This window comes from Terrapene carolina, unplaced genomic scaffold, assembly GCF_002925995.2.
Source record: "Terrapene carolina triunguis isolate 2854851 unplaced genomic scaffold, T_m_triunguis-2.0 Scaffold66, whole genome shotgun sequence".
Lineage (NCBI taxonomy): Eukaryota > Metazoa > Chordata > Testudines > Emydidae > Terrapene > Terrapene triunguis.
The window spans coordinates 4,115,045-4,140,303 of record NW_020664417.1 but is presented as its reverse complement, the minus strand read 5'-3'; the positions used below and the strand labels follow the sequence as shown (position 1 = coordinate 4,140,303).

The following is a 25,259-nucleotide window of genomic DNA, read 5'->3' as shown; positions in this document are numbered from 1 at the left end:
AAATTGATGGTTGGATATTTAGCTTTTAGTGCCCTCCTCTGTAAGTGAGAATTTGGCTCACAGAATGCCATTTGTCTCTGAAATCAGTGTCAGTGAAACAAGCCCTTTTTATTTCATCCACCAATTCCTTGTGTTCAATGACTGATAAAGACCTGAATGCAGTAGAGGTTAGATGCCATCGCTAAGCATTGGCAAGGCAAGAGTGAGATTTTGACACAATTATCCGGACCTTTGTTGCCTCAGGATTAGGTTGACTCAGACCAGTGCTCATGATCTATGCTAGCTTCAAGTAAGATTGTTGGAGGAATTCAAGATGTCGATTTTAACTTATAAAGGCCTAAATGGTGTGACACCTGGTTTCCTGAGAGATTGGCCCTCCCTGTGATATACTGCCACAGTAGAGAACAGCAGTGGTGCTGAAACTGGAGGTCGCTCAGTAGAGGGAGCAGCAGGCAGAGCATTCTCTCTGAGGCGTCCTCTGGTTTTTTGGATAAGAGTCCAGATTTGTTAACCTTCTGAGCACACTGTAAAGCCCATCTTTGTTCCCTCATTGTTAAGGCTGCTGTGGATTGCGGTGGGGTATATTTATGGGCAGTTCTTTGTCTGTGCTTATGTTGTAATTTTTAATTTATGGGCTAGGTGCCCACACCACTCATGTATTTTAAATATTTGAATGAATAAGCAGATGGGGGAGGGGTGTCTTTATTATTCTTGTTAAACTGATTTGTTTAACAGTTTTCAGGGAGGATAAAGATCAGATCCAATTCAAAAGCTGATTTAATTATTTGTAAAATATTCTGAAGAAAGAAATTGGAAAAGCAAATAATCAAAAGAAATGTACAGTCTTCAGGAGGACAAGTGCGGAGAAGATCAGACACTTGAAGCCTGGAAAAATCTTTAGCTGGAAACCTTCTGATGTGTTAATTTCTGATCTCTGCTTCATTGCTCTTCCAAGAAACACCATTTTGCCTCCTGTTTAGCATTGTGCCCTCTCTTTTTAGTGTAATGTAGTGTAATTCTTGGAGATATGTCAGGAGACATTTCACGTGGAACTTTGGTTATAAACAAAGAACTACGTTTGTAGTAATTGTGCCCTGTATTAAAACAGCTTTGTGTGGTACTAACATGAACTTGAAATCACAGTAATTAATAGACAAACCTAATTAAATGCTCTGTCACTTTTTAAACGAACTGTGAAAAAGGAAGGGAAATACATCTGGTAGCTGACCTTTAACTGGGTTTATAGTTTTGCATGATAGATTAGATTTGTATTCCTGATGCAGTTCTATTACAAATGCCCTAAGTTAAGAAAATGTTAATAGAATTCTGTTTCTTACTGCACACCTAGCCAGGGTAGAATACTTACAACTTTTAGGTCAGGCTGTCATTACAGAAAATGGAAGCTTTGGTGTTGACTTCAGTATGGATCTTATTTCTCGTTGTTTCACTGATTCCAAACATTCATTCGTTAACTTGTAACATGAAGTTTTTGTGGATGATAATTGTTTTGGCTTCTGAATAACAGTGTTTTTTAGTTGTGACATGAAGATTGGTATTAGATGATACTTCAATTTTATTGCATTCTTTTCTTTTGAAAAAAAGAAAAAAAAAAGAAACCTTTCTTGATTTACGTGCTATTCAAAAAATAGCTTATAGGACACCTACAGAGAACTCTTGTAACCCAATACCATGAAGATGGGTTACAAATGTAAAATTTTCTGTCAGTCAAATGACCTGTGAAAAATCACACACCCAGTGGAAACATTTGGTTTCTTTCTTTGCACTTCCTTTTTAAGATGTTTCTTGTTAAGATTTATTTTGTTTCTGTTCTAGGAAATTCTAGGAAGAAGTTGATGTGCTCTGTGTGCAATAAGAAGTGTTCCTCGGCTACAAATCTTCAAGAGCATCGAAAGGTCAGTAAGATGAAAGCTGACCCACAGCAGGCTTTGACTTCACCAAGATGTAAGGCCAGGGAGCATGAGTCACTTGAGAGCTGCTGTAATACAAACTATTGGGTAGTCTTTTTCGTGGTTACAAAAGCAGTGCCTTTTCTTTGATTATGAGTATTTATTTTTGTATCTACAGTAGATGAAACCAAAACTCCTGGTTTCATTCTAATGTATCTTTTTTACCAAATATAAAATTTCATGTGTGGCATGTTCACATTACCAAGCTAAAACAAAATTGTCTGCCCCCCCTCTTTTTTTTGTCTGCAGTTCACAAGGAGGGAAGTGAATCCAAGTGTATTTTAGCCATTAAAGTAAATCTGTGAATCTCTTTTCCTATGCATAAAATGCAAACCAGTTTTGTCTTACTACCCTTTGTGAAAATAACATCACAGTCCTAAGGGTGTTGTATGCAATCTTTTTGAGTTATTTGGTTAGTATAAAAAGTGCCACTCCCTCCCCCCCCCAAATTTTTGTGCATAAATTGAAATAGTGTAATCTTTAATAACCTGCACAGAAAGAGTTAATTTCCTGAAAATAATGGAGTTAGTATAGAAATACAGGGTTATGAATATGAGATTCAGAATCCATTCTATGCAAAGGAAGACCCAGCAAGATTAATTTGATAAATCACCAAAACCCTACATTTTAATGTTTATCAGATTAACTGTAAGTCTTTAATAATGTCCTAGTTATAATCTAAATCCAGTGAGGAAGTAGATGGTATCAATTAAAATAAGATGTTGCAAGGGGAGTGGTAATCCCTTGTACTATCTTTTTGTGATTTGTTTGCTATCATTAATGTTCTCCTGTACTTTTTCTTGAAAAAGCCTTACAAATTCTACCATGCCTTCTCAAACCTAATCAAAATGCATCCTATTTTGTTTTAGCATGGTACCCACAAACCATTGCACACTAAGGTAGCCATGTGACCCTGCAAACCAGGAATGTCCCACTTTTGTAGGCATGTCATTGTTAGGCTAGTAGATAAGATCATTACTTTGTCCGAGTTGTTATAAATCCCTGCAGATCCTGCCAGCCAAAGAATCCATTGACAAGCTTTGCCTGTGACACTAATGGCAGATTGACTGAATGCCTATTCAGCCCTAGATCAAGCTTGTCACACATGGAAAATTACAATAGGTTAATAGGAGCAATAAGATGGAAAACAGTAGGGGAATTTGCCCAACATCTTAGATGTATGTGCACAAATGCAAGGAGTATAGGGAAGAAAGAGGAGGAACTGGCAGTATTAGTCCATAAAATAAATTATGACTTAATTGGCATCACTGAGAGTGGATGGCATAAATCTCATGACTGGAGTATTGGTAAAGAGGTGCATACTTGTTCAGGAAGGAGAGGTGGAACAAAAAGGGAGGAGGTGTTACATAATACATCAAGAATATATACACTGGTAGGAGGGGAGAGGCAGACCCATTGAAAGTCTGTGGGTGAGGATAAAAAGGGGAAAAAGCAGGGCCATGTCATGGCAGGGGTCCCTTATAGACTACCAAATCAGCAGGAGGAGGTAGATGAATTATTTCTAGAACAAATAACAGAAATATCCAAAATGCAAGACCTGGTAGTTATGGGAGACTTTTCCAATAGATGTCTGGGTAGTTAAATTAATACTCCAAAACACCAAATGTCTAATAAGTTCTTGGAATGTATTGGGGACAATTTCTTGTTTCAGAAGGTGGAGGAAGTAATCAGGAAGGCAGCCATTTTAGACTTGATTCTGAATAAGAGGGAGGAATTGGTTGTGAGTGTAGAAGGCAATTTAGATGAAAGTGATCATGACATGATAGATTTCATGACTTGAAGTAAAGGAAGGAATGAGAGCAGCAGAATAAGCACAATAGACTTAAAAAAACAGACTTTAACAAACTCAGAGAATTGCTAGATAAGGTCTTATGGGAAGAAAATCTAAGGAAAAAAGGAGTTCAGGAGAGAGCTGGCAGTTTCTCAAAGGGACAATATTAAAGGCACAACAGCGAACTATCCCAATGCGAAGGAATAGTGCAAATATGTAGGGATAAAATGAGAGGCTAAAGTACAAGGGAACTCACAAGGGACTCAAAAGGCAATAAGATGAGGTTGTATAATTACATTAGGAACAAGAGAAAGATGAAGGAAAGTATAGGTTCATTAATTAGTAGGGAAGGAGAGTTAATAACAGATGACATCACGAAGGCTGAGATGTTTAATGCCTATTTTGCTTCAGTCTTCTCTTAAAAAAATTAATGGTGATCAAATACTGAACACAATTAATATTAATAGCAAGGGGGAAGGAACTCAAGTCAGAATAAGGAAAGAACAGGTTAAAGAATATTTAAATAAGTTAGATGTATACAGGTTGGCAAGGCCTGCTGAAATTCATCCAAGGGTACTTAAGGAACTAGCCGAAACAATCTCAGAACCATTAGCCATTATCCTGAAGAACTCATGGAGGATGGGTGAGGTCCCAGAAGACTGGAGACACGCAAATGTAATACTTGTCTTTAAAAAGGAAAATCCATGTTGGCTATTTACCCCCTAACTCACAGTGAGTAATACCCTTCCTCCATATGTGGTCTCACTGGCCCCAGTGGAACTGGAGTGAGGTAGCTCAGTGTGAGTAAGTTTAACAGAAGCTAGCCTTTTTTAAACTATACTCTGCAAAGTTAATCCACCTCAGGTTCACCTCTGCAAAGTTATTCAAAGGACTTTTGTCCTTTTTAATAGGCCAAATGAAGATTTCTGAGTGTGTCACTTTTTAAAATGAGGAAATATGATTTGTTGAGGGTACATAGACCTTGATCAGATAATCACAATTCTAAAAATGTGTCTGACTTTTTAATCCCTCTTGATCTACCCTTGTAAGGCTGTGTGTGCAACCAAATAATTAAATGAAACGGTTTCTGTGTGAAGTCATTCTTGATATAGGGAGAGGCAAAAAAGGCTTTTTTTTTTTTTTTTATTCCCCTATGTATAGAAATATTTTCCCCTGTTTAATTACCTATTAAGACTGCCACTTTCTTTTTAGGAGAAAAGCAAATTGTATAGAACAGAAGTTCATAAATTGAAATCAGACAGTTACATGGAATTAGAGAGCAATCTAGACTCTGATGCATTAAATAGTAGTCTACTCTAAAGAAAAACAAACACTCATCTCCTGAAATAAGGTGTCTTAAATATTTGGGGAGGAATTGCTATATTGTGAGGAGGCAGGTCTGTGGAATTATACAAATCTGAACTTCAACCCCAGAAGAAGAAAAACCAATGAAGCTGAAAAAGAATACACTAAAACCACATGAATCAATAGGGAGCAGGGAATACGGAATTTATCTGGATAAACAAGGAATTTTTCAGTACAAATGATGTCCACTGAGGGGCATAACCTAATTTTGGATAAGAGTTTTTTGGATAAATAAGACTTTTGTCCTGTTTACATTTAACAGTATGTAAATGGAAGGGCGTGGAAGCCTTGTGGAGTATTATAACTGGTTTTTAGACAATTAAAATATTTAATTTGCTTCAAAATACAGTCATTAGTGCAGCATCAGGTCCAGTCCAGGCCTTAGATGATTGGTTGGACAGATCCATCCTGTTGGGTGCACATACACCCAGTGGACTCCAATAGCATTTCATATTTATTACGCTTTTTGAAAATTATTGCATGTGTGTTATTTTGTTAGAGAGACATGGTGGGTGAGGTAATATTTCTTCTTCTTCGAGTGATTGTTCATGTCCATTCCAAGCAGGTGTGTGCGCGTTCCGTGCACGCCAGCCAGAAGATTTTCCCCTAGCAGTGTCCGTAGGGTCGGCCTTGGCGCCCCCTGGAGTGGCGCCTCCATGGTGCCTTATATAGGGGCCCGCCGACCCTCCACCCCCTCAGTTCCTTCTTACCGCCGGTGACGGCTAGCTGGAACTTTGCTTGCTCTTGCAGCAAGCATAGCAGTGTCCCGTTTCAGTCTCGGGCCCATCAAGGGTGGCCCTACCATTGATCAAAACGATAGCTGATACGTCCCGCACTTTGTGGCAGACGCCAGCTTCGTTGGCCCTTACGGCCAAAAAGACAGAGAGGCGCTACTTCGTGCCCTCCAAAGGCCACGAGCACCTGTATGCCCACCCTCCCCCGGACTCTCTGGTCATGGATGCGGCCAACCAAAGGGAGCGTCAAGGGTTCCAGGGATCTACACCGAAGAACAGGGAGGCCAAAAAGTTGGACCTGTTTGGCAGAAAGGTATACTCAACAGGGGGACTACAATTACATATAGCCACATCTCAGCGTTCCACCCAGTAGTGGAAGGTGGTTCAGTTTTCGCAAACCCATTGGTTGGTCGCTTCTTCAAGGGCCTGGACAGACTGTTCCCGCATACTCAACAACCAGCACCGGCTTGGGACCTCAATTTGGTCCTTTCCGCCCTCACAGGGCCCCCCTTAGAGCCCCTGGCTACGTGCTCTCTGTTATATCTCTCATATAAGGTTGCATTCCTAGTGGCTATCACCTCGGCCAGGAGGGTGTCGGAACTCAGAGCACTGACGTCCGAGCCTCCATACACTGTCTTCCACAAAGACAAAGTCCAACTCAGGCCACACCTGGCGTTCCTTCCGAAGGTGGTCTCCCAATTCCATATGGGTCAAGACATTTTTCTCTAAGCCACACTCCTCCGGCACGGAGCATAGGCTGCATTCCCTAGACGTTTGCAGGGCCCTGGCATTCTATATTGAAAGAACCAAACCCTTCAGGAAATCAACGCAACTCTTTGTTGCCGTGGCCGACAGGATGAAGGGACTCCCTGTCTCATCACAGCGGATCTCCTCATGGATCACGGCCTGCATCCAAGAATGCTACGGTCGGGCTAAGGTGCCTGCCCCGCCGATCACGGCCCACTCCACAAGGGCACAGGCCTCCTCTGCGGCGTTCCTGGCTCAGATCCCGACACAGGAAATATGCAGAGCTGCCACGTGGTCCTCAATCCACACATTTACATCGCACTATGCCATCACGCACCAGGCCAGAGACGATGCAGCCTTCGGCCGCATAGTGCTCCAATCCGCAGTGAACTCCAACCCCACCGCCTAAGATCAGGCTTGTGAGTCACCTGCTTGGAATGGACATGAACAATCACTCGAAGAAGAAAAAACTGTTACCTACCTTTTTGTAACTTGTTCTTCAAGATGTGGTGTTCATGTCCATTCCAATACCCACCCTCCTTCCCCTCTGTCTGAGTGCTGGCAAGAAGGAACTGAGGGGGTGTAGGGTCGGTGGGCCCCTATATAGGGCACCATGGAGGCGCCACTCCAGGGGGCGCCAAGGCTGACCCAACGGACGCTGCTAGGGGAAAATCTTCCTGCTGGCGTGCACCCGCTGTGCACACACCTGCTTGGAATGGACATGAACAACACATCTCGAAGAACAACAGTTACAAAAAGGTAACCGTTTTTTACTGGATCAACTTCTGTTGGTGAGAGAGACAAACTTTCAAGCTCTTTTTGTTATTTATAAGCCCATGCTTACTGGAAATAAATGAACTGAAAATATTTTTGCAAGGTTTTCAACATTTATTTATTTTTTGCTTCGTTTCCATATTGATGAGATTTAAAATGAATGTGATATTACATATTTACATAATCTTCATTCCTGTGTGTTGTCTTAGTGATAAATGTTGGTTCAGAAGTATGAAGATTTGATTTTTGAGACACACTGTTGTTCAGCATGGGATAATTAAGAAAGAAATCACAATATCTCCATGAGTATTAACATAGCTACTAGCTAAGAAATAATTACAGTCTGTTAGAGATGTTCTGTATATCTAAGATGTGTGATCTTGTTTGAGACACATATTTAATTATCATTAAACACTCATTTTGCAGGTTCATGAGATCTTTGAGTGTCAGGAATGTGACAAGAAATTTATTTCAGCTAACCAGCTAAAACGCCATATGATAACTCACTCAGGTAAAAAAACCCTGTGTTTTTTCATGTATAGTGGAATTGGTCCTTGAGGTATATTGCCTTATGTTATTTTTTTATAGACGTTTTGATGGATTCTGCAGTGTCTGGGAGCTGGTGCAAGTAAATCTGGTGCCAGCTAACTCTCTTTGCACCAGTGAAAGGTCCAAATTTAATGGTGCAACCTCCTGCTCCTGGCAACTTCTTCAAGCTTCTCCTTCCGGCTAGCTGGGATGAGAGAGTGCAATGCTATGGGGTTTGGGGAAGAAATAACATTGCTGCTTGTTTTGTGTAGGGGTTTAGATGTCTAGTGGTTGAATGGAAGGGGTGCAGAACTGGGATATGACCCAGGCAGGACTGTGATGAAAGGAGAGACATTCAGATTCTCTAATGGACTTGCCATATGAGCACAGAGCTCCTAGTCAGAATAAAGCAGTTTATATTCCACACCATGCAGTAGACCACACATTAACATATCAGCCTGCCTGATGTTTGGTAGAGCAGGTCACTGTGACTGGCAGCACCCTCTGTCTGCAGGTCTGGCAGTATTATATGAATTGGCACTGCCAGCATTTTTGATCTTTGGAACCTGGCGTTTCTAGGTCTTTCATCCAGTAATTAGAAACATCAACGAACACAATGGAGGCACAAACTTGGTTTTGTCAAATACATTAAAGTTTAAACATGCAGGATTTTGTAACAGCGGAGCCTTTTAATATATCTGCTTTCTTGGTTGCAACATACTGCAATCACATTTATTTTAAAATAAGCTTTATCCAGAGGCTTTTAGCTTATTGATGCTTTTGGGTGAGACTACAGGGCTTGTGTTTGAGTCACCAGTTCAAGCAGAAAGGCTTTTGCATAGCAACTTTTGGTTTTTGAAACTAATATGATATGTATATTGTTAATTAACTTTTAAAACATTTAAACTGTCATGTCCTCTTTCACATTTGTAATCTGGAAGCAAGCTTTTCCTCTTTGAAGTCATTTTCTTTTGATTTAAGCTAATTAATCAGAATTTAGTGTTAGCAATGATTATTGCAAAGAATGTGCCAATTTCTTGAGATACACCATAGCTCATCTTTTATGAAGTGACTTAACTGTCTAACATAAAGGGCATTAGATGTCTTTCTAATTGGTTTAATCTTAATTGGGTTGACTTAATTGCAAAAATCTCTCTGAGGAGATGACTGTCTCTGCCTTTCATCTTCTCCCCCTGTATAAACAGGAGATTAAATGTCCCCCACTCATTTTCTGCAGAAAAACGCCCCTACACCTGCGAGGTTTGCAATAAGTCCTTCAAACGACTTGATCAAGTGACTGCACACAAAATAATACACAGTGAAGATAAACCTTATAAATGCAAGCTTTGTGGAAAGGGATTTGCCCACAGAAATGTTTACAAGAATCACAAGAAGGTAAAGCACTCTGCTGTTGTTGTTTACAGGTCTGCCAGCCTCAGATATGCAGCTATTTTTCTTTTAAATGGTTGATCATTAAGCTCTGGCATGCTTATAAACATGAGATTAAAGTATTAGAAAATGTATTTTCTAGTGTTCTTTGTTATAACCAAGATCTCAAGATAATAAATGAATTCCAGTAAAATACAAACAAACACACACAAATGATTCTTCTGCTAAATGCACTGAATAAATCCCTATTTTGATTTTTCTGGTTTGTTTTTATATGTTATCAAGTCAAATATTTATCTGATCTAAAAGGTCTTCAGTTTTTGGCTTAAAAAAGAATGATCATATTTGAACAAAATGAGCAATAATGCTGCTGCAGTCATTCCTAATCGTACTTATCAGGAGATACTTTCAAACAACATATTATTTGCATTTGGTAGTGTTAAATAATACATTTCTGAAACAGCAGAAGAAACACTACCTTGAGAATGTACACATGAAGGGATGCTCTACTTCTGTTAATTTAAGCTCAAATCTGCCTGTCCTAATTTCTGTAATGCCTGTCATTACTTTTAACCCTACGTTACATTTTCAATGGCAAGGCTACCCATGACTGCTGCTTCAGAATTACAAGACTGTAAAAAAAATTATCTGGCTGATTTCCTGCCCAGTCTTTGGAACCCCTTGCTTTCCCCCCTCCACTTTGATGAAACTGATATACCCATACTTATAAGGTTTTCACAGTGTGGCTCATGTTATATGCCATCTGGGAATTTGGCACAGGATCTTTGCACCATCTCTTGTACTTTCAGACATAAATCATATGAAAGTAATAATAATGTCTCTTACAGAATGAAACAGGGATGACATTTTCCCCCTTAAAACAGAACGCATGCACAATCATGCTGAAAGACAAGGCTAGCTGCCATATATATTATGATCATAACTTGTGTGTAACTTCATTTAAAAAAAAAACAGCAACCAAAAAACAAGACCTTACCAAGTGGATACAGTTTTATGAAAATTCCTGAAATACATAATCTGGGCAGCCACTTCTGTATCTAAAAACTAAGAAAATCTACAGATTTTGTTATGATAACCTTCATCTGATGTCCAGTAGAGAGTTTTGCCTGAACTAATAACTTCAGGATCAAGCAAGAATAATGAATGAACTGCCATATCATTTTGGCCCCATAATGCAACCCTTACTTAAGTCAGTGGCTTTGCTCATATAACTAAAGATTCTATGAGTAAACCTTGCAGGATCGGATCATATATTTGCTGAAGATTACCGATTCTGCTAACCGAGAGAAATATGCAAACTTTATAGTTGATTATCTGGTAAATATCTTGTTTAGTTTTTGTCATAATTATTCTCACACTTTGCAATAATACTTATTTCTTGAGTCTGTGTGCTAGTAATGCAGAGAGTATCTTAGTCCAATTAGATAAAGACAATGCACAGAGAAACAAAAGAATATAAGATCTGTACATTTAATGATACAACAGCAAGTCCTGTCAACCCCTTCAAATCCAAGCAACTTACCTTCTTTAAAACACAGTAAATCCCTGTGTACATTGAACAAACAGTGTGGCACAAACTATATGATAGAAGGGGTACTAGTCTATTTGTATGGCCATGATTTTGAGAGGACTGCACTATGCACAAGAGGTAGAGGGCTCAGTGACTTGTTGACAATGTAGTTATCCCAATAAGATGGAAATTTAAAACATCATATCATCCCACTCCATCGTATATTTCATTTATGCTTTTTTATCATATTTGTGGTTTTGTTTGTTTAAATCTACATCCTCCTGATTGGTTGGTGTGTGTGTGTGTGTGTGTGTGTGTGTGTGTGTGTATAATCCTATGGGAATACTGTATCTGTTTTATTTTCTTTGGGTGAAAGTAAATGTTTGCACCCAAATCGGCCGACAGCGCTTTTTCAGTTTCAGAATACTTTTACTATACTGAAGCAGCTTGGTTATAAATGTGCAGTAGGAATGATGTGTGCTATGGTTAAAAAACAGATAAATAAACAGTATGTAATGGAAAACATATTTTCAGTTTTGAAAAACCTTTTTGGCTTTTACATTGCATCTAGCATTATACGACAGACTTTCATTTATAATAAGAAACAGGATGGAAGTGTTTTGCCCTCTTTGAATTTTATATGTATTATTTGGATGAAGGTTTGAGGTTTTTTTTGTTTGATTAATGTATAGAGGATACCTAAGCTGGTGTTGTGTGGAAGTGTCAGAATAAAGTAGTACTTTCAAACATGGCTCAGGTTTTGGGGAGTGCTGCCCACTGTGCAGTTTAAGACTGGGCTTTTCAAAGAAGCTGAAGAGAATTAGGTGCCCAACTCTCATGGAACTTCAGTGGGAAGTGGGAGTTAACTCACTTGGTATAAGTCTACACAGCAAAAAAAACCACCACATGGTAATGAATCTCAGAGCCTGGTCAACTGCCTCGGGCTTGTGCTATGGGGCTAAAAATAGCGGTGCTGACATTTGGGCTTGGGCTGGATCCCGGACTCTGAAACCCAACGAAGGGGGAGGGTTTTGGAGTCCGGACTCCATTCTGAGCTCAAATGTCGACACTGCTATTTTTAGCTCTGTGGTTCGAGCCCTGTGAGTCTGAGTCAGTTGACCCAGGTATGAGACCTGCTGCCATGTTTTTTCTTTTTTGGGTGGCGGTTGTTGTTTTTTGCAGTGTGGATGTACCCTTAGGCTCCTCTGAAAAGCCCAGTCTACAGAATTAAATAGGCATTTCTGTGGAAGAGGAGAGCAATAGTATTTAGGGGAGGTGAGCAGTGTTGGATTTGTGCTGAAGAGAAACCCTGTTACCTTCCATGATGGAAGGTCAGACCTGACGAAGGTGGGCGTATAGTACAAATTATTTTTGTATCCAGAAGTATCTGGCTTTGTTTCCCCCACCTCTTCGTTGCTTGTTGACTACATGTCGCTAACGTTGTCAGGGAAGAGAATGTGAAGATACATGACCAGTAAACAGTAGTAGCTCAGTAGACACAAGATGCAGAAGAGCCTAGAGCTAATCAAGGGATATTCACTCAAGAAAAGACCGAGAATCACACTGATGGCACTACCATGGGGGTTCTACTAGAATAAGCAGCTGTATGCTGGGGTTGAGAATAGAATTCCACAAGACCCGTGCTAGCGAAAGCTTCCTAGGGAAAGTTCCACAGCAGCCCTTTCCCCAGCTGCCTTGGTCTCATCACCCTCCAGAATAGAAGCCAAGCCCTTTTAGAATTCCAGTGGCTAGCTACAACCCCCCTGGCAGAATAAGAGTTGTAGGTGTCTTGGGTGCCACATCCTCCCTCTGCAGACTTTCGAACACGAGGTGCCCTGTGCCGGCCCAGATTCTGAATGAATGAAGTCTATAGTATATGCATTTCTGTGCCATGCAAAACACTGGAATGTATAAACAATGGTTTCCTAATAAGGATAAAATTCAAATGAGGGAAATTATTTTCAAGCATCTCTGCCTGTGTTGCACTTTCCTCTATTTACATTACTGCGTGAGCTGCACTAATGCAGTAAAATGCTTACAAATATTCCCAGTGTGGATAGACCTTTTCTGTGCTGATACACTTTTAAAAAACCTGGGTTCAGTCCTGTATCCAAATTTTCAACATACGTCAAGGCTCGGTTTGCCACTGACTTGTAGAAAAGAGCTTTGGATAACAATTGAGTGGATTAGATACTTTTCCAAGGCCCTGTCAAGCCTGTGGATAGGGCGCTAGCCTAGGACTTGCAAGACCCATGCTCAGTGTCGTGCTTTGCCACCAACCTTTTGTGCAAGTCACTCAGTCCGAATGTGCCTCAGTTCTCCATCTCTAAAAATGAGGATGATAATACTTTCCTACCTCACAAGGGTATTGTGAGGATAAATACGTTAACAATTGTGAAGCACTGTGAGGTCTCTGGATGAAAACTGCTATATTTTTAGCTTTTATTTAAACATGTGAATAGTCCTACTGAAATCAATGAGACTACTCACATTGTTAGTATTAGGCAGTTGCTTAAGTACCTTGCTGAATCAGAGCCTAAACCAGTAAATGCAGCCCAAGGAGTACCATAAGGATAATGGGCACCCTCCTTTTGACTGCAGAAACTACAGGTCTTGGTGCTTGCTGCTTCAGCTTGCTCCCAGTAGAGGTCAGCTGCATATGAAAGCAGCTGCAATCTGTTCTGTTACATTCAAATTAGGGGCAGCTCCCCATGTGGCCATCACCTGGTGTGTGTGTTTGGGGGGGGGAGAAATTGGATATAGGATAGTCTACATTTGTATGATTATCTCCTGTTCAGTGTATTTGCTACTGCATGTATCTTAATTGTATCTTTTAAAATACAAAAGTTGAAGTATTGTATACAATATACTGTGTGTGTGTACTATTATACAGTATTTTGTATATTTATTATATACAGTTAGAAGTAATTTTGTAACAGCAACTAAAGCCTTATTAGTTGAACCTTCAAATGTCATGTGAGCACAACAAAAATACTAGGCCAGTTTTCCAATTTGGAGTCTCCTACTATAGAACCCATGTGCATTTCTAGCAAACCCAAAGAACTCCTGGTGTGTGCAAGTGAACATGTGATTGTGAGAAGTGTGTGATGATGACAATGATGCATTCATCTCAAGGTGCACTTTCGCATCTATTACACATTTAGGTATTCGTCTCAATTATGAGGCTTAGAAATACAGTTGGGCTCCTATACTGTAGCTAAAAGGCCATATATGAGAGAAGCTATGAAGGGCTTTTAAGTGACAATGGAAGGGTCCCACAACCATAGAACTAACAAAACAGAAAAGCATTCTAGAGTAGGGTGTTTTGGAAAAAAAAAAGAAGTGACTTTTGCGCTCGTGAAAAGTGCCAGATTGACAGCCCTGGAGACTGAACCCTTCTATTTATCCACAGAACAGGTACAGCACAGACAGCAGCACTGCAAGCTTCCCCACAGTGTCTCATCAATGTGTCTCAACCCTGTTCTGGAGGAACCACCTATTGAGGTGAGAAGGTAGTTCAGTCTCTTCACGCCCAGTCAATCCTTGGCCTCTCTGCTGAGACTGCCAATAAGGATATCAACTAATGCTAATTATGATGTGAACCACTAGGAACCAAACTGAAATGATCAATTTATTTTACATAGCCATTTGATGGTCATTCAGTGACCTTTCTACTATATGTGATTTTAGGCTGGATTTGAGCTACAGACTGAGGTTGAAAGCCTCTGTATCCCATTTTCAGTCATTGCACTGTCTGAGCCATCCAGTCTCAAGGCACCTTCTTAAAGGTACCCCCTCTCTCTTGTGGACATACACCAAGAAATAGGTGTAAAGTAGCAAGGCTTTGTTTTTTAATAACAAACAAAGGAATGTTTGAAATAATAAGTATCTAGAATGAAATCGTCCTGTGCTGTTTTATTTATCTAATCAGTTCTGGCTGTGGTTTTTGTAATCCACTACAGATGGCTATTAGTATATTGTAACACAGGGATTGGCAACCTTTGGCATGCGGCCCACCAGGGTAAGCCCCCTGGTGGGCCAGGCCGGTTTGTTTACCTGCTGCGTCCGCAGGTTCGGCGCTCCAGGCTGAGGGATGTGCTGGCCACTGCTTCCCACAGCCCCCATTGGCCTGGAGTGGCGAATCGCGGCCAGTGGGAGCTGCGATCAGTCAAACCTGCGGAGGTGGCAGGTAAACAAACCGTCCCCTCCCGTCAGGGGGCTTACCCTGGCGGGCCATGTGCCAAAGGTTGCCAATCCCTGCTGTAACATCTTGGTATTGCTAGCCATAAGAAAGGACATTTGCGTTAAAAATGAATGTGAGTATGGGATCCAAAAGGGCTAAAGGCTGCATGTAAATAATTTTACTGCCCCTTTTTCCTCCACCACCTCCTGTTTGTGGTGTAGCTATGAAAGTCTTATGACATTAGGGATTTCCCTGCTACGAGGAGAAAATAGATTGCACATTTATGTACTATATTCATGTTTACCCTCAGGCTATGAGATTCACTGGTTAATATACATAATTTTATTAACCATAATCCCTGTGTGTGATAAAACACTTCCAGTCACTCCCCTTTCCCTTGGGGCACAATAGCTTTCAATTAAGGCCCTTGTGCGCTAAATGCGGTATTTAGAGACTGATTCTTTAAAACTTCCCTTTATCAGAAAATTATAGGCAATTTGGTTAGATAACATATTATACAGCTTCATTTACTGGCTATAGTGGGATAGTTCTTCATTGCAATAAAAAAAACAGAGGCAGTGATTTGAAATTTGCAGAAGTAGGGTAAAAGCTGATTCTTTCACAAGCTCCAGAGATCAGCATCAGCAGCTATGAAGTTTGTTTACAAGATTCAGCCAAGCTTAGCTTTCCGTCTTGTTTATGACTTTGATGTGACTATTTCAGCTATGATGAATTTTTACTGGGGTAAGCAAGGCTCTCAATACAAATACTTCTGTCTTCTGTTTTAAATTAGCAAATGAAGCTGAGACAAGAGGATGGGGATAGGTTCTAGATTTGAGAGATTTTATTTTGCTAAATTTTAAATTGGTGTCTTGAGAATAGGCAGATCAGCAGTGGCTAAGAGTGAACTGTAATTAACAGAGAAAATGTGCTTTTGAGGGTGCACTTAATTTTGATGATGATATGTATTATTTGGTGAAACAGCAAATTCTAGCTTGTAGCTTTCCTTCAAAATATAGGTATTCTCTTTGTATGTGTACACAGAGGCAGACACAGATGAGTGTGCGCGCACACACACACACACACACACACACACACCTTTTACATAACAGAATTCCAAGGATTTGTGGTGTACAGCTATTTAATAGCTGCCAAGTTGTCTTGCAAAGTTCCACTTAAATGAAGCATGATGGTTATTTGAATCCTTTGTCACCTAGTATGTGGAACTGCCATGATGTCTTCTCTGAACGCAGCCTGCCAGGTTAGCTACAATTATTGTAATAACGCCTAATTGATTTCCCTGATCCTTCCCCCTGACTCATTCTCTTTCGTCTGCAGACCCACTCTGAAGAGAGACCATTCCAGTGTGAGGAATGCAAGGCTTTGTTTCGCACCCCATTCTCTCTGCAGAGACACCTACTAATACATAACAGTAAGTGCTAATTCAGAGAGGCAATGGGCTTCATCAGTTCACATCACTGACTTGTGGGAGGAAATGCACTGTTACACAGTACAAAATTAAAGTACATTCTCGTTCTGCTCCCGAATACACTAAATTATGTTCAGTTATTATAAAGGTTCAACCCATAAGAGCCAGGAAATTCAGTAAAGTCTGAAAGTTTACCCTTGACGACACCTGCTGCACGACATGGAGGCTACAGATAATCCAGTGTTGTTTCGAAGTCCTTTGGCAAAGGACTTCTGCATCTTCCAGATTAAGTTGTAATATTACACTCATTTATGGATGGGGAACTGAAATCCCAAGAACTGAATGACTTGTTCAAGGTCACATATGAAGTCTGTGTCAGAATTGGGAACTCATGCTATAGCTTTTAAGTCCCAGTCCAGGTCCTTAGCCACAAACCAAGTCTTTCTGTCAGCAGCATAAATGCTAGCAGACTAGACAAGTTCCTATGTCCCCTTTAGCCTACAAACTATGCCCTCTTGGACCTGTATCTAGTCTTCTCAATCATTGTTAAGAGACTTTGCCTTGCTTTGAGGTTTTGGGGCAGAGGTGCCCTCTTTACCTCTTCAGCAGAAGACAGGATTTAGTCACTTGTGAGAGTCTTAATTTCTTTTATATTTTGTTAAATGAGTTAATTAAAAATAGCTTTATAAAAGTATATGGAAATTTCTCATTATTTTACTACTAAGTGAATATGCATTAAAGAAATTTTTGGAACAATGTTTTTTTTAAGGCTTTCAAAGCTGCTCTGATCTATTGTTTCAATGAGTATTTAAGTTTGTAGAATCTTGTTCTCCTGATAAACTTACCCAGAATGCTAAAAATCTTTATTCAATGTATATATACTCCACTGCATAGAAACCCCTTTTTAAAACACTAATTTAGGGACTGATCTAAAGCCCATTGAAATAATTGTTTTCCATTGACTTCAGTGGGCTTTGTCTCCCCTCACCTCCAAAATATCCAAAAGTAGTAATGCACATTGAGTTACAGGCTCTTGCGAATCTCCATTTAAAATACATCTTTTGGTTTTTCACATTCCCAGAGCTCAAAAATATTCAAAAATTCTTTTTGGTTTGTACTTTAAACATCTTCGGGGGGGGGGGGGGGGAGGGAAAGGATAAAGCACACTTTTATCCCAAGTTTATTAAAATAAATGTTCTAGCTCCTGGCATCAGTACCAACACAACTTTATTTATTTATTTATTTATTTATTTATATAAAGCAAACTTAGCAAAGTGAAAGTCATCACTATCATGTACTGAGTAAGAAATAGTTTAAATACAAGATAGTGGCTAAAACAAGGGTCCCTGCTGTTTTAAGAGCAGAGCTTGTATTCCAGGTAAAGAACATTAAAACTCCACCCTTTCTGACCTCATCCTGATATTCACTATGGCTATGGCCATGATTATGAGCCTGTCATTTATTTAATAACCCAAAAATAACTGAGAATCATAGGCATTGTCATATTAGAGCAGACCAGTGGTCCCTCTTCCAGCACTGAACTATATGTGCTGCTTCCGAGGAAAGAGCAAAACCAAACCAAAAAAAATCCACCTAATGTTACAGTTTTACAATGCTGTGTCATCGGGAAGGAATTGTGTGGTAAACTTCTTCCCCACTGAGCAGTAAATTCAGGAAAGCATGGAAAACTCAGAATTAAAGCATAACCTCCATCATAAATTCCATCTAAAATCAGTATGCAAATTGTACACAGTGTTGTTACTTTAAAAGTGGGGTATCCTGCAGGCAATGGTATCTAGCATACTTAAAGTTTTAAAAAATAATGTTTAAATTAGAACAAAAATAAATATATTTAATAAAAGAATGCCTAGAAGTACGGTTCCACTCTGAAAAGTGGATCTATGAAAAATGGTGGTATGGGGTTTGATTTTATATATGATTTATTTATTTATATGTTTTGGTCTTTCAAGATTCCAGATCAAATGTGTTTAGCTTAGACTTCCCGCTGTCCTCAACTGCCAGCTCTGCAAATTCAATCTGGGATCTAAAAGTAAAGCTGAGTTCATCCCTATTCTTGCATATCACTGCAAGATTACTAGGTCCTGCATGCTAAATTATCAGGGTTCATTTGATTTAAATCATGATTTAAATCACTAGTCAAACTCAATTTAATCATGGATTTCTACATAAAAATGTCAACCAGGTCAACATGAGAAACATAAAATATTGGTTTCTGTGGCTAACTCAGTCGTCTTCACCTGTATTTTCCTGTTTGTTCATAATCTGGAAAAGAAAAACCAGCTTTCCTGCTTTTTCAGGTCCCAAACAATTTCTCAATTTGGAATGAATTAGTCCAAAGGAAGAAAATATTCTTTCTACACCGGCAGAAGAAGCTACTGCTGTTAAAAGTGAGATTATCACTTCAACAGTCTCTGAATCCAAGTGCTTAAGTGACTTCCACCAGTTCACTGGTTTGACTTTCTTTAAAACATCATCAGCAAACATATATTTCTTGAATGGTTCACCCTTATCTCTGAAGTTTATTATAGTTGGCATTATGGAGGGATGATTGCTGGATGTTCATGTCATAGCCAACTCCTCTTCTTCAGCAGTTAAGGTTTGACCTTGGTACCGAGTATTGAGAATATTTGCGAGAAAAAGAGCTGGAGATAGTGCTTGTCCCATTTGTTTTTTTTAATGCTTGTAATTTAACTCTGTCACTGCATATTTCTCTTTTTAAGATCTCACTCAGTTCCAAATTCAACAGTGTCAGCAATAAAACAGCTATTTCCCTGCATTTTGTTCAAGGCTACAGAAATAGGCTTCAGGATACTCAGCATGTGTTCAACATTTCTCTTAAGCCCAATGTTGAGAACTTTGGCTGTGACAGTGCCATCTATTTTTTTCACGATTTTGTTCATCAGATTAGGCCAGTTCTTGATATAGTGCTCAAAACAGTCCACTACTGAGTTCCATCACACGTCTTGTGGGAGAGTTACCTTGGTTCCTCCTACTTTTTTCAGAGCAGCTGGTGCAAAGTGGTTGTTAGGGAAGTATTTTGCAATTTCAACAACATTAGCCTTTATTTCTGGAACACTGAAGTCTTTCGCTAGGAGGTGAATCAAATGAGCACTGCAACCGTATTTTATTAGGTTGGGGCTCTCTTCTAAATATTTTTTTCTCATCTTAGATATATTTGCAGCATTGTCTGTGACCAAGCTGCGTACAAGACATTTGAATTTTTTTTCACAGTTTGTTACAGCTTTTACTGCTACTTCTTGTAAGTATTCTGCTATGTGTGCATTTCCTGATGTATCAGTTGTTTCTGTAAGGAAGACATTTCCTTCTTCTGTTGTCACACACACACATACGACAGGATCATTGTGGACATTGCTCTACCCATCAAGATTCGGGTTAACAATTTTACCCTCTAGACCTTTTGCACACTGCTCAATTTCTCTTTCATACACTTTATCCAGCACTTTATCTGTTGGGTGGACTGTATCCTGGTCTTAATGATTAAACCACGTTAATGAAGTGTGGGTTCTCAATCATACGGAAAGGAGAGTTTGTTGCATAAACAAACGATAATTTTTTCATCAATTACCTCTTTTTGTAATCTGCTGGTTCTTACCACAAACTTGTCTAAGGCTGTTTCTGGATGATGGAGATTTTTTTTTTTTTTTTGGCTACAGGTGATACACTGTGGCTATGTGACGTACATAATGTGACTGAAACACTATCATTGGCAGATAACTCTGAAACTATAGAAAATGATGGTGATCTTGAAGGTGGATAGTCTTCAGAATCCTGTATGTTGAGGATGGATTCTCCTAAACAAAATATGTCAATGCAGTATTATTACCATACTGCTCATTTAGTATTACTCATTGCATTCACTGACACTCAGTACTGCTTTAAAAGTGAAATTGTAAAAGGAAGATCTGCCTATTTCAGTTATTTATTTTTTATCACAACTGCATCTAAAATGATAGTACCATAGAGTAACAACTATATTTTTTGCTCAAACATGAGAATTCAAGAATAATCCAGAAGGAAGACAGGCAGTCCTTAAGAAAGAAGTATGAAATAAAAAAAATTTACCAACCTGACGATCCTGCATGTTCAGACACGTTCCTTTCATCATCTTCAACTCAGCTTCCTCCTGAGAAGGAACACTTCTCATGATGAAAGAACAGGAGTACTTGTGGCACCTTAGAGACTAACAAATTTATTTGAGCATAAAGAAGTGGGCTGTAGCCCATGAAAGCTTATGCTCAAATAAATTTGTTAGTCTCTAAGGTGCCACAAGTACTCCTGTTCTTTTTGTGGATACAGACTAACACGGCTGCTACTCTGAAACTTCTCATGATGTTGTTTCATTCAAGTAACCAGGCCTTGCATTTCTTTGTTGCACTGTTTGCATTTTGCACACATGCCTGTCTTACCCACAGGTAGAGAAACTTCATTAAAATAATGGGGGGAGGGATATCTCAGTGGTTTGAGCATTGGCCTGCTAAACTCAGGGTTGTGAGTTCAATCGTTGAGGGGGCCATTTAGGGATCTGGGGCAAAAATCTGTCTGGGGATTGGTCCTGCTTTGAGCAGGGGGATGGACTAGATGACCTCCTGAGGTCCCTTCCAACCATGATATTCTATGATTCCCAAACTGGGTCTCTTTTACAGCCTGCTGCCATTATAGGTTTTCCCTTCTAGTGAGAGAATGGTATGGTAGATCTCAAATCAATGAGGCTATTCTCAGAAAGACCTTAAGACTTCTGGAATATGCTGCTCAAACAGTTTCACTTTTGTTTCTACTGCCTGGCCCTCCCTTCTCACATTTATCTCCAGACTTCTTCTCCTTGTCCAGATCTATTCCGCCCTCCCTCTTCCCCCCCCCCCCCGCTTCTATTCGTTGAACTTTTTGAAATTTTTTGCACTTCTAGGGAGAGGTAAGGGATTGACTCTGTGTACACAAATTTGCAGAGGGACAATAAGGTTGATGTCTGTTATTTCTCACCTCTATATATTATTTATTTAAAAACATTTTTGCTGTTAACAAGCATGTTATCTCTGGAGACACAAATCCACAGTTGAGAACTGCAAAACTAAGCATCTCTGATGGTATCTTCTAGACTGAGCACTGAGTCCCATTGGGTAGATAGAAAGATTAACCTAAATAATTTATACAGAAGCCCCTGGAACCCCATAAGATTGGGTCCCTAATCCATGAACTATTGGAACTCATTTACAAAACTTTTCTTAAACATTACATGAATATATTGTCTCCATACTACGGAATTAGAATTTATAATCCCTATTCCATGATGAGACATTATAGCTCAAAGATGTATCTTAATTAAAAATATCTTTAGATAGGCTTTTTCCTCTTTCCTTTTTCAAAAAAATCCAATTTAAATAAAAAAATCAGATTTTTTTTTAAATCATTGATTTTTATCCACTCTGTAAATTATCCTCTCACTAACACTTGTGCAACCCTTCTGATTTCAACAGATTTACACCAATGTAATTTATAGATTTTAGTAACAATTCTGTTGGTAATACATGAGAAGGAATATAATCCATGTTACGCACCTCCGAGCCAACGAGAATTAAAGGGAGTGAACACTTACTTTGGTTACTAAAGCAAGCAGGTAGGACTCTAAATATGTACATATGTAAGAAGATCCACTGAGCAAGAAGACCCGATTTTTACATACTCACTTTCCAGAGTACAAAACTACACTTGTAAAAACCTAATAATAATAATAAAAAATTAAAAAGCTCTTGCTACTGTATCCAGCAGCAGAATTGGTAGGAGTAAAAGTTGGGGAAAGTTTCTCTCCAAAAAACACAATGAGGCCTATGATCCTTATAATCTGTACCAGAAGGAGAGCACAGAAATGGGCAGAGCAAAGCCCATGAGGCGTGATTCCCATGTAAGCCATTCAACACGATCAGTACATCTGGGGGAAATACATTTTTGGGTATATTATAACAGTGCTCCATTGGGTCCCTGTTTTGTTTTTGGATGCAATTATAGGTACAGATTTTGCATGGTAAAGCTCTGTGCGGTTTGGGTTCTAGCTGTGTGAGAAACACTCCCCTCCCTGTGCAGTGTCACAAGAAAGTAAGATGCATTTTCACTTTTATTCTCTAGCTTTGACTGCCTGGGCTAAAGGCAGAAAATTTTGATTAGTATGTTTTTAATTTTAAAATTGACTTCCTCTCAATCCAACAGAGCCAAAGTCTGTTGACTTGGAAATAGAGAATGGAAATACTTTCTCCATTTTGTATGTATGAAGTGACTTTTTTTTTCCCCCAGTAGCTCTAGAGCATAAGTAGTAGGTGGAAGAAATTTGGCAGAGAGAGAGTCCATAGCCTGCAGACATGCTTTACAGTAGTGAAAATAGGTTGTGATTTATCAAAGTAATGAGGTGTTGTAAAATATACTTTGTGTACTATTAAAAAAAAAATACTATGCACAGTGGATTTTTATAATGCTATCTTTTCAAATGTATCTAAGGGATTTAGGTGCATAAGTCTGATTTGAAAATCAGTTATACTAGTGTTTCTAAGTCCTGTAGGGGTTTTGAAAATCTCCTCCATAACTGTCTACCAATGTTCTATTGCTTTGGTGCAGGAGTATGTTGGTTAGGAAAGTTTTCTTGTGTCTTTTCTGTGATTAATGAAGGTGTGTTGTGAGGCTAAATTGATTAATAAAGTAGAGAAAAGTCTCTAAAGAAAGGAGAAATTCCCTATTCAGTACAGTGTTTGGATGGCATGCAGTTAATGAGGTATGGGGCCGCACACTGAATAATTAGGCTTAGAAAAAATTATTGAATAGTTTCTTTGTTCACTGAGTGCTATCCATCTTGTACATTCTGGCTCTTACTCTGCATAACACTTAAAAATACTCACCCATGAAAGCTTATGCTCCAATACTTCTGTTAGTCTATAAGGTGCCACAGGACTCTGTCGCTTTTAACTTAAAAATATGTGCTTAACTTTAAGCTTGTTAGTAGACCCATTGACTTCTGTGTGCTTAAGTGCTTTACTAGATTGAGGTGAGTACATAGCACCTAACAGGATCCATTAAGGTCTTTTGGGGAAAAAAATAGTACGTAGTCTATGCAATTAAAGACTGACTGTATCATAAAGTGTGCACACAAAGGGACAGAGTTAAGGTTCTGTTTGCAGCCTCAGTTTTGGCATTTCTAACTTTTGGGTGCTTCACTTTAGAACTTCAAAAGAACATTAATACTTTTTTAAAATGGAATTTGTCATAGAATTGTTATATCATTGTGGAAATACAGAACTGAAGCTGACTGGAGTGATTACATTTAAAAGTGTTTTCAGTATTTTTTCTTTAATGAAGCAGTAAGAGCTTGCAGATTACTTTCATCAGAATAACAATGAGGAGTCAGGTGGCACCTTAAAGACTGAGAGATTTATTTGGGTTTTTGTTACCCACGAAAGCTTATGCCCAAATAAATCTGTCAGTCTTTAAGGTACCACCAGACTCCTTGTTGTTTTTCTGGATATAGACTAACACGGCTACCCCTCTCATATTTAATCAGAATGTTAATTGACTTCACTTGCACTTAACACAGGGAGATGTTACTAAAGGAAAGGGATTCCAAAAGAGACATCAGGCCATGAGTTTTAAAGGTTGAGAATGAAGAATTTCATTAAATATTTTGGTGCATTTTTGGTGTAAAATCTTGTCTCCAGATGCCTCAGACGATGGTGCTTTTGCTCCCAACTGCAAATCAAATACATTTTTTAACGATTGATGTTATTGGGAAGCGAAACTGAGGCTGAAGGATGATGCCTAAGTGTACTTGCTGAACCATTAAAAAAAGTTCTAATCTTTATTGGCTCTATGGGTTGGATAATGCTGCTTACCAGAAGATAATAGGTACAAGATCTATTTCCATGACCAGTAGAGTCTGTTATGAGCAAGGACTGTTGCTAATGGAAAAATGAAATGTTTCATTTGTAATAGTTGTGTCTTTAAATAGTAATGTCAGTGGAGAGGTGGATTAATTTGGTGTCATCAGAGTAAAGTTATGCAATAAGGAAATAAATATATCAGCACCATTGGCATGTACTATCAGATTGGTCTTTACCCAAAGACCATTGAAGCAAACGGGAGTCTTTCCATTCATTGGCCTTTGGACTTAGCCCAGAATGCACAAGGAAAATGGAATCCAGTGGAACTGAGAGGGCGGTATTGTCTAATAAGTGGTATTGAGAAAGTATCCTTGCTAGGGTTCAGGAGCCTGCAGATCAAAAAACTGAATTGGGAAGTGGAAGGTCCAGGGGATAATGACTTCCTTGGACTTTCTTTTCACTTTGATTGCTCTTTGTTTTTTATTCAAGTGCATGGAAGTTACTTCAGGACAGATGCACCTTAAATTCCTGTTTTTTACCAAGATTTTGTGGGCGTATAGATATTTTAAATATGAAGGGTTTCTGAATGAATTTCATTTTACAGATCAATACATAGTAATATACTTAGCAGGAACCTGAAATTCACTTCTATATTTAAGGTAATAAGAACAGTAAGATTTTGTAACTGTTTACCTCCAGTTTCACCTTCTTGGATTTTCTTATCAAAAATTTTGTGTAGATTTTCATAATATGATATTTCCTCTCCTTTATTTTATTTTCTTTGATGACAATTAAAATATCATCACTGGCATCTGAGTTAGCATTCACAGAAATGAATGAAGCAGTTCTAATCTCAAAGCTATTGTTAAGGATTCTTTGCAAACTCAAGCAGGCATCTCTGCATCAGTTATATACACTTATCATT

At 39.0% G+C, this 25,259-nt stretch overlaps 1 protein-coding gene across 3 annotated transcripts in view; it reads left to right on the top strand.

Annotated features, from left to right (window-relative positions):
- PRDM5 (PR/SET domain 5) overlaps positions 1–25,259 on the top strand; it is a 142,047-nt gene that overhangs the window by 46,907 nt on the left and 69,881 nt on the right. For 2 of the 3 annotated variants that reach the window (XM_024213040.2, XM_024213056.2), the window contains exons 8-11: positions 1,834–1,913; positions 7,806–7,890; positions 9,145–9,302; positions 16,349–16,442. In XM_024213040.2, coding sequence (XP_024068808.1) covers positions 1,834–1,913; positions 7,806–7,890; positions 9,145–9,302; positions 16,349–16,442 — 417 coding nt within the window. Of the gene's footprint in view, positions 1–1,833; positions 1,914–7,805; positions 7,891–9,144; positions 9,303–14,239; positions 14,332–16,348; positions 16,443–25,259 lie in introns of all 3 variants that reach the window. The other variant, XM_024213049.2, reaches the window with a different exon arrangement.